At 32.7% G+C, this 17,938-nt stretch overlaps 1 protein-coding gene across 5 annotated transcripts; it reads right to left on the minus strand.

Moving 5' to 3' along the window:
- Positions 1-487: 487 nt before the first annotated feature.
- On the minus strand, positions 488-17,230 carry LOC108345913 (uncharacterized). Of its 5 annotated transcripts, XM_017584761.2 has the most exons (17): positions 17,186-17,219; positions 15,947-16,172; positions 15,720-15,833; positions 13,913-14,097; positions 13,723-13,810; positions 12,801-12,903; positions 12,384-12,468; positions 12,019-12,096; positions 10,815-11,230; positions 7,465-7,540; positions 7,201-7,377; positions 7,060-7,113; positions 5,346-5,435; positions 5,190-5,258; positions 2,605-2,651; positions 1,523-2,236; positions 488-917 (listed from the first exon to the last, which is right to left on the minus strand). In XM_017584761.2, exons 4-17 carry the CDS (start codon positions 14,039-14,041, stop codon positions 539-541), a joined length of 2,505 nt encoding a protein of 834 aa, XP_017440250.1. In that variant the 5' UTR covers positions 14,042-14,097; positions 15,720-15,833; positions 15,947-16,172; positions 17,186-17,219; the 3' UTR covers positions 488-538. The 5 variants fall into 5 exon arrangements, with proteins under 5 accessions (XP_017440250.1, XP_017440252.1, XP_017440254.1 ...); XM_017584763.2 differs by lacking the exon at positions 17,186-17,219 and having other exon boundaries at positions 13,913-14,042; positions 15,947-16,443; XM_017584765.1 differs by lacking the exons at positions 15,720-15,833; positions 15,947-16,172 and having other exon boundaries at positions 13,913-14,042; positions 17,186-17,230.
- Positions 17,231-17,938: the final 708 nt, after the last annotated feature.

Genomic DNA, 17,938 nt, shown 5'->3' on the forward strand with positions numbered 1-17,938 from the left:
GTGTGTAATGGGTTAAAAACAAATAATTGATTTTTAATATTTTTAATTTAATCTAAACTATTTAATTAAAATTAGGTTCATTTTTTGTGGTAATTATATTGGAATAAAATAAATCATTATATTTTTAATTTATAATCTTATATTATTTTATATAATTTTTTATTAAAAGAAGTTTTATAAGTTTTAACGAGGACCACATGAACAAGTGTTTACTTGCCAAACTAAAATATCCCTGTTATACATGCTGTCAATGAGGTTAAACATATGCTTCATGAACTACGGATTTCTCTTCTATTATCTATACAATGATAATGGTTAACATTTACAATTAAATCAGTCCTTTTATACAAGGAATCCTCCCTCCCCATTCTATCGTCAAAAGGATGAAAGTCTTGATAAATCAACTTGTTCAAATAATCTTACATTGAAAAAATATTTACATTTTTTATTTTGCAGCTTCCAGAGAACTTTTGAAGTAAATGATTACTTCTCTTAAAATAAAAATAAACTACTTGTATAAAAATAATATTAAATATTCTTATACGGGTCTAGGACAGAGGAGAAAGTCTGGTTGTTGTCTCTGTAGCAGTATCCCACAAAAGGGACAAAACGGTTTTGAGGACACTGCTTGAGAGGAAGATTTAATGAAAGAGTCTGAATCTACATGAAATGAAGACATTCTAAAAAGTGGCTCTGGTGCCAATCTAAACCCTGACCTATGGCAACAGACACAATACCACAAGGGAGTAATGGGGCAAACCTGCATACAAACAACACATCTTAGTAACCTGTGAGACTTAACATCATCATCACTGGAATTTTCACATTGACAAAAACCAAACTCAGGGGATTCAAATGGAACGGAAGCTGAACAAAAACTGCATGTCTCCATTGCTGAACATCTATTGGCCAGGAACCTGCATTTTAAGAGAAACACATTAGTATAATTATCAAATTTGAAGTTTTGAACCAAATCTACAGATTTGTATGACAATTTTAAAAGCTTATGGTTGTTGCAGGGGCAATTAGATATATAGTTTTGAACTACCGCAAGGGAAATATGTACAAACAAAAATTTACAAATAAAAACTAGGGAAAGGTGTGCACATAAAGCAAAACTGGAAGATAACTTTTTTCAGAAAAATGCCAATGTATATGTGTTCTAATTAGAGAAATATTTATAGAATCTTCTTAATTAGAAAAAAATATCTATAGAATCTTTCTAAATTAGAGAAAATATTTGTAAGATCTTCTAGATTATATTTGATTATATTTTAGTATATTGTTTCCTTATTTCTCTTTTTTAGAAGATTAGATTATTACAAACAGAGATAAGGAAAATGTAATTGATATGAATGAATATAATAAAGTCATTCTCTTTTTCAAGTATATGTTACTCAGATTGACATTTGATTATCCTCGGGGACAAAAAATGTTTATGCACATAAGTAGAGTGAATAAAAAAATCATTATACAGATGACAAACAGTAAAAAGAAACAATATCTAAAATCTAAAAAGTACCTTTTCTTGTGACTAACTTCTGAAACAATGGCTTTCAACTGGTCACCTAAATGTTTCTGGTCTGAAGCAATCCATTGTTCCATCTGTGCTAGTCCAACTGGATACCAACAGCCATGTTGGGAAGATGTTTCAGGATTGGACATGCTAGTTCGGTAAATGGAAAAACTAAAACCCACAAGCCTTTTCCGGAGCTCCCTTTCACTGCTCAGAAGAATTTCTGTCCACTTTGTAATGTGTTTTTCCATGGCAGGACATACCGTTTCCAGCTTTTCAACCTTTCTGGTTAATCCAGTTATTTGATCAGCATCCAGCTCTGCTAATATTACACGTCTACAGATTATGTTGAACAAATGCAGCAGTCGAGATGGAATATCTGACAAGCTTGAAGAGACAAATGATAAAACTTTTTCAGAGGGAAGATCCATATCTAATTGAAGGAATGATGTTGCGATCCACTTAATGATTATATGTTCTGCATATTTTGAATTGTGATCCTTCAATGCCAATAATGCTGTAATTATATCCCAAAGAACCAAAGCTTTATCATGAAATTGATATTGGTTTAAAGACCATATGATATTGGTTCCCCAATAAATTAATTCTTTATCCAAATAATTAGAATTTCCTTCAATACAACATGAAAAAGGAGATTTCAGCTGAACATTCATTTGTAGCCCTCCAATCCAAAAGTAATCAATGGCTGCCCTCAGAATCCTGTCCAAAGTTCAAGAAAAATTTCAAATTTCCACATGTATACTTTTTCTTTCATGAAACCCATGTTTTGGAAGGACAAGTGGTACAAAAAAAAAATTATATAAACATTAAATTACACTTGTTTCTTGTTTTCAACTTTAATAAGTCGAATGTCAGAATAATCATTGTATACATACAAGATTTCTATCCGTTGCCATTCTTTTGCTACTTTTAACATGATTGACTTGAATAGCAATTTTGTAAATAGTATACTTCCAATTGGTGCCAAATTCCAAATTATAGGTAACCAATAAAAATACGTATGTCTCTCCACATACTCAACAATAAGAAAAGGCAAGAAAATAATAATTTGCAAATCAAGTTTATACCTTCCTTCATACATTCGATTCAATTTCTCAATATCAAAGCAATGAACCTGCAATGAATAAGCAATAATAATCAAACATAACATGTTCAAATATGATCCAAGCAAATAAATAATAGGCTAAATCACAACTTCAGTTCCTCTTTAAATCCTGATATGTGATTTTGGTTCCCTTATTTAGTCACCATGTTTTAGAAAATATGCAAATTTGGTTTAATTCTCAACTTTACAAATTTGTATTATTTTTCATAATTTAGTTAAACTAATTATTTTTCTAACCGTAGCTTAAATGATATGTTAGATTTAAGGTTCAATTGATCCAAAAATAAAAGAAATAAATGCATTTAAAAATGAGATTTGGACCAAAATTTCAGTTTTCGAAAATATAGAAGCTAAAATCACAAAAATGAAATTAGGGAAACCAAAATCGAAGATTAGGAATAAAAGGTAGACCAAACTTGTAATTTAGCCTAAAAAATATTAAAGATGAAAATGAATTGCTATGTTATGTGGCAACATATTTATTTCTCATGCTCTGATTATTGTTATTTAGCCAATTATCAACTAACCCACTCAACATAATGCCTCTTTGAGAAAAAGACAGGAAAAAAGTGACATATGTTGCAGGTTGGAACCTAAGATTAACATAAATTGTTAGAACTCAATTAATTAGGGTTAAGGAATGATTGGAGAACTACAAAGTCAGCTCTCACTTCTTTGTATTATCTACAAGAATAATGGAATAAATAGTAAATTACAATCAAACACCACGGAACATAAAAACCTCGCTCTATCATGGAAAAGATTGTTCACATAAAATAAGTTATAGAAAGTCGAGCTAGGGAATTAATATTTGTGATTCAGACAAAAGACTAAGGGCTTCAACAAAAACAAAACAAAAAAGACAAGAGCTTAAGGGTGACATTCAAATCCCAGGATATAAGGAATTTTACATAAAATGCGCCCCTTATCCACAACACCCATCTAAAAGGGACACATTTACCCAGGCATTTCACCAAAAGAAGCATTCCTCCAATTGCCTTTGCCTCTGTTCTGCAGCAACAGCCAAAAAAAAAAGGCAAGGTGGTTTCCGTTCTACTTGAGTAGGTCAAAGATGTCAAAATGTCAAGGCAAGAGAGAGCATAGTATATGACATGATTTTTTTCTTAGAAAAGCTTGCTTGTATTTTGCAACCCTCTTTTCTTAAATAGGCAGCATAGAATATTTTTACATTAATATGGAAGATTGCAAAAGAAATGCAATAAAGGGATGGATTATAGGAGATTTCCTATTTACAGAAAGTAATTGTTGATACCTAATAGCAATCTATTAAAGATAGAACATAATCTAATAAAGACGTAATAAGAGAACATGTCTCCTTATAATCAATCCCATACTCTTGTCTATTACCAAGAGCTACTAATCGAGCTTTATAGCGATCTAAAGAGCCCTCAGATCGAAGCTTGACAGAGAAAACCCATTTACTTCCAATAGGTTTGATCATTGAAGGACAAGACACAATGTCCCATGTGTGATTTTCTTGAAGTGCCTAAAGTTCTTTGTATTGCCTTTTTCCAACATTCATGTTCCATAGCCTAGGTATAACTAGAAGGAATAGAAATAGAAGACAAGGTAGTTGATGAAGAAACAGAGTGGACCAGCAAAGAGGTAGAACAAACAGAACAAGTTCCAGTGCAGGAGGTGGGTCAGGATCAAGTGTTAGAGCATCATCATGAAGGGTACTAAGAGGACGAGGACGACGTCTTTCATACACAAAACCAAGCTTGAATCGTTCCATAGTTTGTGAAGGAGCTCACCCAACCGAGTAGACAACACCAATCTCACGAACTTGTGAGTGCTACGTATGGAGAAGGAGGGTAGGTTCCAAAACCTGCGTTTGCGGTGCAACGAACTCACGAAACTTTTAGGATCAAGACAAAATGAAGATACCATCCTTAAGAAGTGCTTTACTCCAACCCCAAGATACTCACAAGAAACACAATAGAACCCAAGAAAAGACCACAATTTAGAGACCAAGCTCTGGTACCATGTCAAAATGTCAAGGCAAGAGAGAGCATAGTATATGACATGATTTCTTTGCTTAGAAAAAAATGTTTGTATTTTGCAGTCCACTTTTCTTAAATAGCCATCATGGAATAATTTTATATTAATATGGGAAATTACAAAAGATATGCAATAAAGGAGGGGATTATAGGGGATTTCGTATTTACAAGAAATAATTGCTGATAAATCCTAACAGCAATATATTAAAGGTAAAAAATAATCTAATAAAGATTAATAAAAACATAATAAAATACATTAACAAAAGATCCCCATAAGCCCTTTGACTCCGCATATGCTTAAAAATATTCATCTATAACCCAATCCCACCCATGGAGAAAAGCTCAGGGGATTGACCACGGGTAAACTTAGTGAACTTATACTCTTCTTTAATTTCCTAGACATTAGGGCATATAATACACACTATTTGGGCATTTAAGAACCACATCATTTTGATGCATTTAAAGAATACGAATATGTCAAGGATTGATGTACAATAGCAAAATCTGAACGAAAAAAAAAACATACAGTAGCAATGACAAGATTTCCAGGGGACACTGCTACACCAAAACATGAATCAAATGCATCTCTCGAAATCTGAAAGGAAAAATAAGTATAATTTAGTAGGGGAAAAAAAGATCGTACTCAAAAGGAATGGTAGCTATAAAGATAACAGTAACATACATTGATTGAGCTGTCACGGGGCATATCAGAATTGAGAGTTACTTCATCAAGATGATTCTCACGCAAAATCCAGCTACGCACTAAATTATCCTATCAACGTTCAAATAATAATCCATCCATTATAAATACATCTAATCAATACACATTAAAAGCACAAAAACAAAAATTGAAAGACACTTTAGCAACCATACAAAAAAGTGGGAGAGAATCATGCAACATCTTGCTGAATGTATTTTAAACTGTACAAAGCTCAATGCATAATATAATTAACTAATTTTGCTTTCAAGCTCTCCAGTTAACATATGCGGAAAATTAATCATTCTTGGTATCAAGTTTTTTCTTCAGTATGAAAACTAACTAGCCTAGTTGTTTAAGAGAATAAGAGTTTCAAGTTCTATTGCTTCAACTACAGTCTAGTTGTTCCTCTAGAAATGGGTAATGCTGATTTATGAGGAGCAGCATCTAGTGGCTACTATCGTTTTTCAAATGCAAACTTATATTTCAAAACAAAAATCTAACACACTTCAATTATTTTGCTAGTTTAAGTCTACAGTTGAATTGTAGTTTAACACTAAACTTCAGCCTTCAAACAAATTCAGATGGGGGAGTTTTATGTCTTTTCTGTCCATTTTGGAAATTGTACAAAGACTCTATTGTCCTCGCACTCATCTTTAATGAGTCAGAAGAAATGAAACACATGCATATAGTAGAAACAGGTCTCGTATTCCTGGCTCAAGCCAAGCTCCCTTTCAGTTTAAGGACCACGCCTTTTTCACTGCAGTTTTATTAACAGACTGCCCTTTCTACACATTCTTAAAGGTCTTTTTACACTTTATTTTCATTTCTCAGACCCTATAATCCAAATAAAACGCCCCTTTGCTAAAATAGATGCATATTTGTAGGCTACACCGTCTATCATATTGGACATAGAAGGTAAAATTTGTCTTTGAAAATATTATAATTGAGATTTGAGAAAAGAGAGACCGAGAAAGTATAAGATGAACTCCGTGTACAGTGTATAGTACTGCTATAATTTCATATGTAACACAAGTATTTTTATTTATAATGAAGAAGATATACATTGCTAAGGAATAAAACAAATAGTTAATAATGAGAAATATTAGCAAATATTTCTCTACAGGTGTAATCAAATCATATCATATTTTCCCGTTTAATGTAATAAATCATATCATATTTCCCTATTTGATGTAATTATCATATCTTTAACAAATACATTGCCCTAACATGCCTCTGGATATGTTATTTAAATCTCACAGTTAGTTATATAGTTCTAAGGTTCTAGAATCTTCTGTAACAGACTTCAGAGACTAACAGATTTGGCAACAGCCTTTCGACTATAAACAGGCACTTATGTAGTCAGATCCCATATGATTTAATTCCAAAATACAAAAATCACAAATTAAGTAACTTTTCAAATTCTCTCTTCCTATGATTCCCTTTCCCTTTTGTCTTTCTAATGTGCAGGGATCCAACTGTAATCCATATAATCTACACAATTATCAAAGCATGTTTAACCATGGAAATGAAAATCATGAATGTAATTGGTAGAATCGAAGATACAAATGCTGAAGAAACTTGGTATGGATCAAGCAATGTATTTTATGTCCACGTAAGTATGATATTTCTTTTCTGCCAAAGTCATAAATTCAACGTATACAAAAATAGTCAAATCACTTAAGAAAAAGATTATAACCTGGCTACAGCTGTATAAAAATCTTCCACCGAATGCCCAGGCCAATCCCGTAACCTAAAGGAATTAAAAAATGTAGAGATCAGAGGATAGCCGGCTTTTCTTTTCAACTAACTCCAAAAGAAAAAGAGGGGAAAAACTTACGACATAATCATGAGCATAATATGAGCCAAGCTTATCAAATTCCCTTGAAGATATGTCGAATAGCCATATTTCAAATGAACCAGAAACTTTGCCAATGGCTAAAAGAATCTTCGAAGGGTATTGAACATGCACAGTTACTGAGAGTACAGAAACTGGGACAGCATTTTGTGTCATAACCTATTTGGAATTCAAAGATGCACTTACGAATTATTCAGAAAAAGCCGAGGGAAATGAAAACTGATACAGAAAATGAGTAGCAAGTACCTCCTTCAATAGCGAGAAGGAAGTTTGATCCATTTTGGACAGCAATTTGTCATTGTCAGCCAACCAAATCTTCACACTGCAAAGAACATACATGATACTTTCAGCTAAATTAAGATGCTAGTAACAAAATGTAACATCTTACAAAAAGGTCAATCCAATTGGAGTACAAGGGAAGTGTACAGGAATATGCCAATACAAGATTCTTGAATGAATAATATGAAAATAAAAAGTTTGAAAGTGCACTTCTCTAGGGATTAATCTACAGCTTTTGTTCTTGTAAGCATAAGATGGTAAACGGTGAGTGACTTAGCTGAAAAATCAAACATCATGGAGTCTTTCTCTACCTTTTCCTAATGGAGACATGTTCAGTTCTTCCATTAAACGGCATTAAAATAAATTAAAAAATATCTCTTTTCACGAGAGAACTAAGATTTAGAAAGATTGAACATTTAAAATGGATGAATGGCAAAAATGAAAGACATGTTTTCAACTTCAGTCTAATCAAACAAGTTTACTTTGAGGTTAATGTGACAGGTTTCAAGTCCAGGCAATGTACATAGGATGTAAAAGGTTAATATTTGTGCGTCCTAAGAACACGTTTGAATTCTAATGGGCCATAAATGGTTGCAGTCTACAAATTGTCATTTGGAATTTTGAAAGTACCTCTTTCCTGTGTGTTGGTGCCAACATTGCTAATACCAAAGTGAATATTATATAGATAAGGAGAAACCAGATGAATTTTGACTAGATTGTTGGAAATAGTAACACTTAATTATTATTAATTTTCAAAGAAGGTTAGCTATTGTTCTTAGCTGACAACAAAAAGCTTCGAGGTGGTTTGATTTGTACTCCATTTGTACCCTCAAAGCTTCACAAGGTCAAGTTGCAGAAAATCTTACCAAAGGAGTGTGCAATTCAAATTTTGAAAGAGTTATATGCAAGCTAGGAATAGAAACCATCTATTCTCCAACTTGAGAGGAGTGTTGGAAATAAGAATGTCTATGATTATTTACTTTTGTAATCATTATTATTACAAATTGTTAAATATATTGCGTTTTATGTTAATTAAGGAAACATAAACTTTTGCTATTGTTTGATATTGGTAGATATTGTTGATATTGTTTTTAACAATATCTTCTATTTACCATATCTATATTCCATATTTATATTTGGTTGTCATATATACTTGTATCATTCTTCATTATAAATATGTTTACCCTATGTGTGTTTTAAACACTCAATATGGTATCAAAGTCATGGTTTAGAGTTTATCCTACCGAGATTTCTTATTTGTTCAACCTATTGTGTCACCCGCTATCGAAATATTTGTTGTTTGTTAGGCATACTGTTTCACCCGCTACGAGGCCGCTACCGGACCACCTATTAATGTCTAGTCCCACGTACCAGAATTATATACCTCGACGTGAGGGGGTTGTGTTGGAAGTCTCACATTGACTAGAGATAAGGCAAATTTAGAGTATATGAGTGGATGCAAACGTCACCTTACAAATTGGTTTTGTTGGATTAAGTTAGCTTAAAATCCATTTCTTAACATGGTATCAGAGCATGGTTCTAATCAGGGACCTGTAGGTTATGGAGATACTTTTTCTCTAATGGCAAAGATTACTTTTGTTCATTTATTTGTGGCCATGGCTGCACTTCAACAATGGCCTCTTTATCAACTGGATGTCAAAAATGCTTTCCCCAATGAAGATTTGTAGGAAGAAATTTATATGGAGCAACATCTCAGATTTGTTACTCAGGGGGCATCTTCTAGATTTGTATGTCATCTTCACAAAATTTTATATGGCCTGAAATAGTCTCCTAGGGCCTGGTTTGGCAAATTGAGCAATGTGGTTCAACAATTTGGTATAACTCGAAATGAGGCAGATCATTCAGTCTTTTACCGTCACTAAGTGTTGGATATGTCTATTTGATAGTATATGTTGATGAAATTGTTCTTACAGGCAGTGACCACCATGGTATATCCCAGATGACAACACTTCGGTCACCATTTTTAAACCAAAGATCTTGGTAAACTCAGATACTTCTTGGGTATTGAGGTAGCACAATCTAACGATGGTATTGCTATATTTCAAAGGTAGTATGCATTTAATATTTTGGAGGAAATTGGGTTAATGAATTCAAAACCTGTTTACACACCCATGGGTCCTAATACCAAACTCCTACCAAATCAGGGGAGCCTATTTCAAATTCCAAGCAATATAGAAGATTGGTTGGAAAATTAAATTACCTTACAATTACTCATCCTGACATTTCCTTTGCAATTAGTGTGGTGAGCAAATTTCTCAATTTTCCATGTGAACATCATTGGAATGCAATCCGTATATTAAAGTACATTAAAGGATATTCAAGAAAAGGTTTGTTATGTGGTTCCAATAACTATACAAAAGTAGTTTGCTATTCAGATGTTGATTGGGTAGGATCTCTTTTTGACAAGAGATCTACTTCCAGGAATTGTGTCTCCATTGATGGTAACTTGATTTCTTGGAAGAGCAAGAAATAAAGTGTTGTGACAAGATCTAGTGCAGAAGCAGAATATAGAGCTATGGTCTCAGCCACAGGTGAACTTGTTTGGCTTAAGCAATTGCTTAGAAAGTTACAATTTGGAGATGTCACTCAAATGACACTTATATGTCACAATCAGGCGACTTTTCATATCAGTTCTAATTCGGTCTTTCATGAAAAGACCAAACACATTAAGATTGACTGTCATTTTGTTTGAAGAAATGATTGTATATGGAAACATCTTGTTAACTCAAATGATTAGTTAGCAAATATTTTCACAAAGTCTTTAAGAGAACCAAGAATTGATTATATTTGTAACAAGTTTGGTACATACGATTTATATGTACCAGCTTGAGGGAGAGTGTTAGATATGTTACAATTTATGTTAATTAGAGAAACATAGACTTTTGCTATTGTTTGATATTGGTAAATAAAGTTGATATTGCTTTTAACAATATCTTCTATTTACCAAATTTATGTTTGGTTGCCATATATACTTATATCATTCTTCATTACAAATGTTAACCTATGTGTGTTTTAAACACAGGAGAGATTAAACCTATACCTAGGTTTAATATATTCAATAATATCACTCTACTAAAAGGTAAACAAGCTAAAGCAAATTCAGAAAAAAAAAATCTCAGCTCTGAAATTTTTTCTCCTCGTCATTAAGTGTAACTCCCATTGTCACTACAATGATGCAAATAAAGCTCAAATAAAAAATCTCACCTAAGTTCCAGAAGTGCATATTAGTCGTTTAATGAGATGAAATCAGACCGAGAATAGATATAACATACTTGCCTAAGCATGCTTAAACTCACCTCCCATCAGAGCTTCCAGAAGCTAATAAAATTTGAGGATTTGAAGGATCAGAAGCAAACAACAACCAACTTATAGTAGTAACCCAAGAATTGTGTGCATGAAGGAGGCCAAGAAACTTCACAGTAGTTGGAACATCTTTGTCGTCAATAGTATAACAATCTGGTGGATGAAACCTCCATAAAGAAATTTTACCAGATTTCCCTCCAATAGCAAGCAGACTGAAAGAACCGCAAACTGGATAATATTTAGATGCTAAATGCAGCAAGGGAGACCATGAAACAACAAGGGAACATAGCATTGCACTACGAGAAGCATATTGATCAGCACTTATCAGGGGCCAGTGGTTCTCAGGCTTTTCTTTTAACAATTTCCCATTATGATTATACAAAGAATCCATTCGATCTGATGCATTTTTCTGCAGGAATGATCTAATATTAGGCTACTAACAATCAAATAAATGCAAACCATAGTCATCTTTTAGAAGGCTCATAAACAAATTGTTTCTAATCAAAATTAACCCCGATTTGCATGAGAAAATGCTGCATAATTAACTAAATATTGGTAAAGTTTTACACCAAGTCCTGTGGTGGTGCTCTTTTACTATTTCTTTTTTATGAATCTGGTAAGAAACATCAAAGGAATTCTGTTATTTAAGAAAAGGGTTTTGCTAACGAGTGCCCTAAGGCCAATGATTAAGAAGTATTAAATACATCCAATTACTTAAAATAGAAAGCATTGAAGTACTCTCTCTTTTGATACAATATTTCTATTTTGTTTGCTTGACTCGTGTCTTAGCACACTAGATAGCATTTGTCGTAGGGGCTAGAACAAGCATATTAACGTTGACAACCTGATGGCAATAAAAGTCCATCATTGGAATCACTAGACACAATAAAGATCGTTGCACAAACATCAAAACAGCAAAATTTATGAACATATCTTGAACTGTATATGCACATTTGACGAGGTACATAAATAATCTAAGTAACAAAAACTAGTTCATGCACACTCCACATATGTCATTTAAAACTGTTTTTCACATGTTATAAACTTATCTTAGCTTTTCTACAAGCATCTGATAGATATAAGGAATAAGAATAAAATGCATCCCAGGTACAACCTGTCTTGTTAACTAATTCACCAGAAGGAAATTTAGAAAAAGAAACCCAACCAAGGTCCAAGAACATAAAAAAGATAACTTACATCCAATGTGGCAATCCCTATACCTCGAAACTCTGTACATTTAAGATTCTCATACAGCCTTTTAGTTATGTCCACAACCTGAACAAAATAAGATCGACATATTATACTTAAAGCAGTCTACACATATAACATCAAAATATTCATTTCTTTATATAGCAAAATTCATAATGGGAAATAGAATGAACCCCAAATACTTAATATAATACAGGTATGATATGACATATACACAGGAATTCAAGAAATTCTTAAAAGTTCAAGATTCAATTAAACCTAAGTATCTCAACATGAATTTTAAAAAGAAACGTAATTTACATAAATGTACAATATTTGTGAAGAAATATTGACAATTTCTCAATAATACATACCTCAATCCATTCAGCACAGTAATCACAAAAAGGCGGACGATAAATCTTCACATGTCCTTCAGAGGTGCAAACAGCGATCAAACAACTGTAGCAAGTTATATCTTTAAAAATCCATAAAATCATATTGATTTTTTCATGAATGAACAAAATATGATGCTGCTAGAAGCAAACTATGATCCTAGGAAGCCCTACTCTATAAAATCAGATATTTGAAACCAAAAATCACTGTCATATAGAGTTTTACATCTGCAAAATCAGAGATTCAAAATCTAGAATCATCTTGTGAAAAAGTGCTACCTGGAGACAAACTATCCCACAATTACATGACCAATTCAACATGTGCCAAAAAGACTGAGTCTATAATTGCCTTCTAGTTCTAGGATACATGAAATTATTCAAGAAAACTGAAATCCATACCCTGAATTAGCAGCCATGCCAAGCGGAGACCATGATATTGATCGGACCACAGGCTTATCATCCCTATACAAAGCCGTTGGCAGGAGGCATCCAGAGAGTAAATCTGCACATCAATTCCAACATGTAAAAGTTATGTGTTAACACTACGCGGTTGGTAACAGGCCAGTGAAAATTTCTCATTCACATTCAACATCATCACATGTGAAATTTTAACTATAGGCACTACACTAATAATAATAATGTTGCTTAATCTTAAAATTTGGGGTTTTAGCTAACTTAACCCAATCAATTCATAAATGAGGAAGACTCCCCCTCATATACATTATTTTTACGACATTACTAGTCAACAAGAGATCTCTAACACAACTCCTCACGCCAAGGCCTAGATATCCCTTTCCTGAAGTTCAAAAAAGCTGGACATCTACAAGTGACCGATAATCAGTGGCCCCATCAGTCCAATAATAACCATTAGGATACATTCCGATATCAGCTTACAATTTCAACTTAGACCTAATTCAACCTCAAAATCTAGTTGATGAGATGAGGGTTGCCCCCGCTCATAAATCCCATGTCAAATTTTGAACACACACCTCGAATTAAGAGACTAAACATCTCAAGCATAAAGTAGACAAAGTAGGCAAGACCGAACATGTACAGGTGGCCAGATAATAAATCCAACGACATCCTCTGGGATAAGTTCTATACCATATTAAATTTGGAAAAGAAACTAACTCATCTTAAAGAACAAGCTCATGAAGTGATGCTTAGCTACACTTATACACACTAATTTGAGTCATTCACCATAGATAAGACACGCCAAAACAGCCCATCGAACTAACTAATGCACTAAACAAGCGAAGCAAAACACTAATGACTAATTAACGAATGATTTTCAGAATGAAGGTTGCAGTAATGGCAGTACCTTGTCTTTCTACAAGTCCTACACAAAGAGGCTGGCTTGGGACGATTTTAATTACGCCTCGTGGTCCACCAACAGGCAAATCAGGTCTCTGAAAATAAGAAAGAAAATCAAAGGAACAAACTTATTCCATGGAAAAAAGAGAAAGGAAAGTGAATAGCGCATTCAACTTGGTGAAGGTTGGATTCAGTACAAGAATGGTGACGAGGTGGCCGGAAGCAACGGCAATGAGGTTGTCGTCGGACCAAGCAATGGCGTTGGGAAAAGAAGGAGCGCCCAAAAGCATCGCAGGTTGTAACGGACTGGGACAAGAACGCGCCATGCTGTGGTTTTTTGAAGAGCGAAGAGAAGTGAGTGCGAGAGTGAGGGTTCGAATCCCTAATATCATACAAATAAATAAATAGCGATTAAAAAATAATATACTGAACTGAATGATTATGTGTGTGTGTGTGAGGATCCCCTGTATGAAAGTGCACGGTATGGACGATGAGCTTCAAACAAAATAGGGTTTTAGATTTGGATTTTTGTCAACGGTAGCCGACGACTCCCATTAAAAAATAGGGCAATATTGAGTTTCCATATTTTTTAAAGAGTATCTTTCAATTTTAAAAACAAAATCGAACTAAATGTTAAGATTTTTACAATATAAATTATGATAAGGATTTTGTATTTTAGATTTTGATAAATTTTAATTACATCATTAAAATTAGAAAAATTAAACACTTTATTTTTTTTATAAGATTTGAAAATATTATACGACTTTCAAACAAACACATTTAAAATTACAAAAAATTACTGAACTAATTTATAAGAAATATAAGGTTCAGATAGAAAAGTAAAATCAATAAAAAAATCAGTCTTTTAAAAGTTAATTACTTTAAGAATTTCAAAATATTATTAACAATCTTTTTATAAGTAATAAAATTTTTAACTTTATGCATTCAGATTTAAAAGGTTAAATAATTAATATTTTTAATTTATAAAAAAATTATAATCCCACAATTAATGAAGGATGGGGATGATGGAGGCCACGTCAACAACGAAATACAAACTTAATTTGACTCTTTTTTCCCTACATACATTCATATATATATATATATATATATATATATATAATGATATATAATGATTTTATTTATTATATGTAAAATAAGATAACAAAATATATTATTTATTATATATTTTAATACATTTATATTGTAATAAAAAATTATTTTATAGAAATGAATATTTTTAAATTTTAGGTCTAGGGTAGATAATTATTTATTTTAAAATGTGTTTTACTTTTAGTTCTTTTTCTTGTTCTTTTTTTTCGTTATTTTTTATTTTCTAGATCAGTATCATGAAAAGAAAAAAGTTTATATATATATATATATATATATATATATATATATATATATATAATGATTTTAATTATTATATGTAAATTAAGATAATAAAATATATTATTTATTATATATTTAATAAATTTATATTGTAATAAAAAATTAATTTGTAGAATCGAATATTTTAAATTTTTAGGTATAGGGCAGATAATTATTTATTTTAAACTGTGGTTTACTTTTAGTTATTTTTCTTGTTTTTTTTGGTTGTTTTTATTTGGGTTAAATATGTTTTTAGTCCCTGAAGTATCAGACGATTTTGTTTTTAGTCCTACTCAGAACTTTGATGGTTTTTAGTCCTTATTGTTTTGAAACTCTGTGTATTAGTCCTTAAAAATGGACGGTGTTAAGTTTTTGTGGATGTGGCAAACGGCGATGCCACGTGATCACTGATCTCTGCCTTCACTCTCTGCCACGTGGGATGTTTAAGTGTTGAACTGAGATTAAGTTAGTTAATTACGTTGTTGATTGAAATTAGATATAGGGTTCAGAATTTGTCAAAAGTAAATATTTGAATTTGAGGGAAAACGTAGTTTTACTGGAAGCATTGTAGTGGAAAACTTTGACAGAAAGCATTGTATCTTGAAGCAGAAACTGTACGGTTTAGCATAACCTAACCTGAGTCTTTGCACCACAAATAAGATTAACAGCGTCTGCTTGAGCTTGAAATCGAGAAGGAGCGTAATCCTCGTTACGCATCCATTCCGAATTGTCGATACAGATCATCATTGCCTGTTGAAGAAAGAAGCACGATGAAACTAGTGCTAACGTAAAATCAAGGAAAAACCCAAAAATTAATTGCTAGGGTTGGTAAAATCAAAGCGAGAGGGGAAATCGGGAATTACCTCGAGCACCATTGCTGAAGATTCAGAAACTAAAGACTGAAAGAACTTTGCTGTTAAACCAAAACCGACTGCTAAATTCTCTGAAGCTACTAATCTGGTACAGCTACTAATCTCAGTTCAATTCTTAAACATCCCACGTGGCAGAGAGTGAAGGCAGAGATCAGTGATCACGTGACATCGCCGTTTGCCACATCCACAAAAACTTAACACCGTCCATTTTTAAGGACTAATACTCAGAGTTTCAAAACAATAAGGACTAAAAACCATCAAAGTTCTGAGTAGGGACTAAAAACAAAATCGTCTGATACTTCAGGACTAAAAACATATTTAACCCTTTTTATTTTCTAGATCAGTATCATGAAAAGAAAAAACTTTATATAAATATTGTAATTATTATTATTATTATTATTATTATTATTATTATTATTATTATTATTATTATTATTATTATAGTTTTTAATATTGGTCCCAGGGTGTTGGTTAGGCCCAATGAAAACAGCGGTGTAAGGATGGCATGGGAGGTGCATCCCGAAATAGTGTGATCAGGTTCAACCATTTTTTTTTATTTTTTAGGGTTCTTTTTCTGAAAAAAAAAATGGCAGCTGCCTTTCTTCTTTCCTGGGTAAAACAGGGGTCATCGCCTCTTCTCTCTCCGTGGGAACAGCAGCACCCACCGAGCAAGCACCGCCACGCTCCCTCCGGTCGGCCAAAGGTGTAGCTGGCGACGCCGCTCGTCGCCAGACTCATCGCCGGCCACCGCGAAAGCCCTCTTTTCCCGTCTTCTCCTCGTGTGCGAGAGAGAATCACCCTCGATCGATTCTCCTATTCCCTTATTTTCTGTTTTGATTGGGTTGGTTTCCTAATGGGTGCGTTGATGATTTCACTATCGAAACTTTTGAAGATGGGGGTTTTGGTGACGACGGCGTTGTGGAGGAGGGAAGGGTGATGATGGTGTTCGGTAACAATGGAGATTATGATAGAAGACAGAGACGATGGTGATTAAATTCGGGACTGTAGACTTCAGGTTAAAGATGAAATATGGCTATGCATTTGGATGGTGATGGAGAATGGGGAAAATAGCCATGATATATATATACAATTCTTTTGGAATATTTACACAACAATATCATACACAAGCATAGCAGAAATGTTTTCAATAGCAAGTGAAAAATGAGGTATAAAATGCAGCAAACTAACTCACTAAAACATGATGACACAGGTGTTCAAGGCATTGCTTACCTTTTGGAGCTCTATTGTTCGTCTCGTACCTCGTATGGTTTCCTCCTCCTCCTCATATGGTATAAAATAGCACAAATGTATGTTTTAAAACATTTTTTTTATCTCTTTTTTTTTTTCTTCTTCCCTTTTAATTATATTAAAAGCAAAACTATAACACACGTTTTTATCTAATATTTTAGAATCTTTTTTCTTTTTATTTAAAAAAAAACAAATAAAAAGAGAAATCAGTGATAATTGAAATTAAAAAAAAGAAATTCAAAAATAGAAATAAAAACGAAAAGAAGTAAATAAAAATAAAACACAACAAAATAAAATAAAACAAAAAAAACAATAAAATAAAGATAAAAAAACAAATACAGCAAAGGAAAAATATAACAAAATCTTTTTCCTTGAAAATAATAAGTTTATACAAAGTTTATTTTACGTTTTAATTATTTCTTCTTAACTCTATGGTATTGACACTATCATATAATATTAGCACTTGACCAATATATCTATTTGTAATTGTAATGTAAGTAATAAATCTATATATTTGTATAATAAATAAGTATATATATATTGTCGCGATCGGAATCGTGACCAGATGACGAACGAAAAATAAACGAATTTAAGAAAAAGATTTTGGGAGTTGTCATAACTTATTTTTTTCTATATTCTCATCCTCTCTTTTTATGTTTCTCTATCTCCATTATTTTTTTTATGTCTCTCTCTTTTCATTCTTTTTTTTTAGGGTGTTGCTCTCTCCACCACCAC

This window comes from Vigna angularis, chromosome 8 (assembly GCF_016808095.1).
Source record: "Vigna angularis cultivar LongXiaoDou No.4 chromosome 8, ASM1680809v1, whole genome shotgun sequence".
Lineage (NCBI taxonomy): Eukaryota > Viridiplantae > Streptophyta > Magnoliopsida > Fabales > Fabaceae > Vigna > Vigna angularis.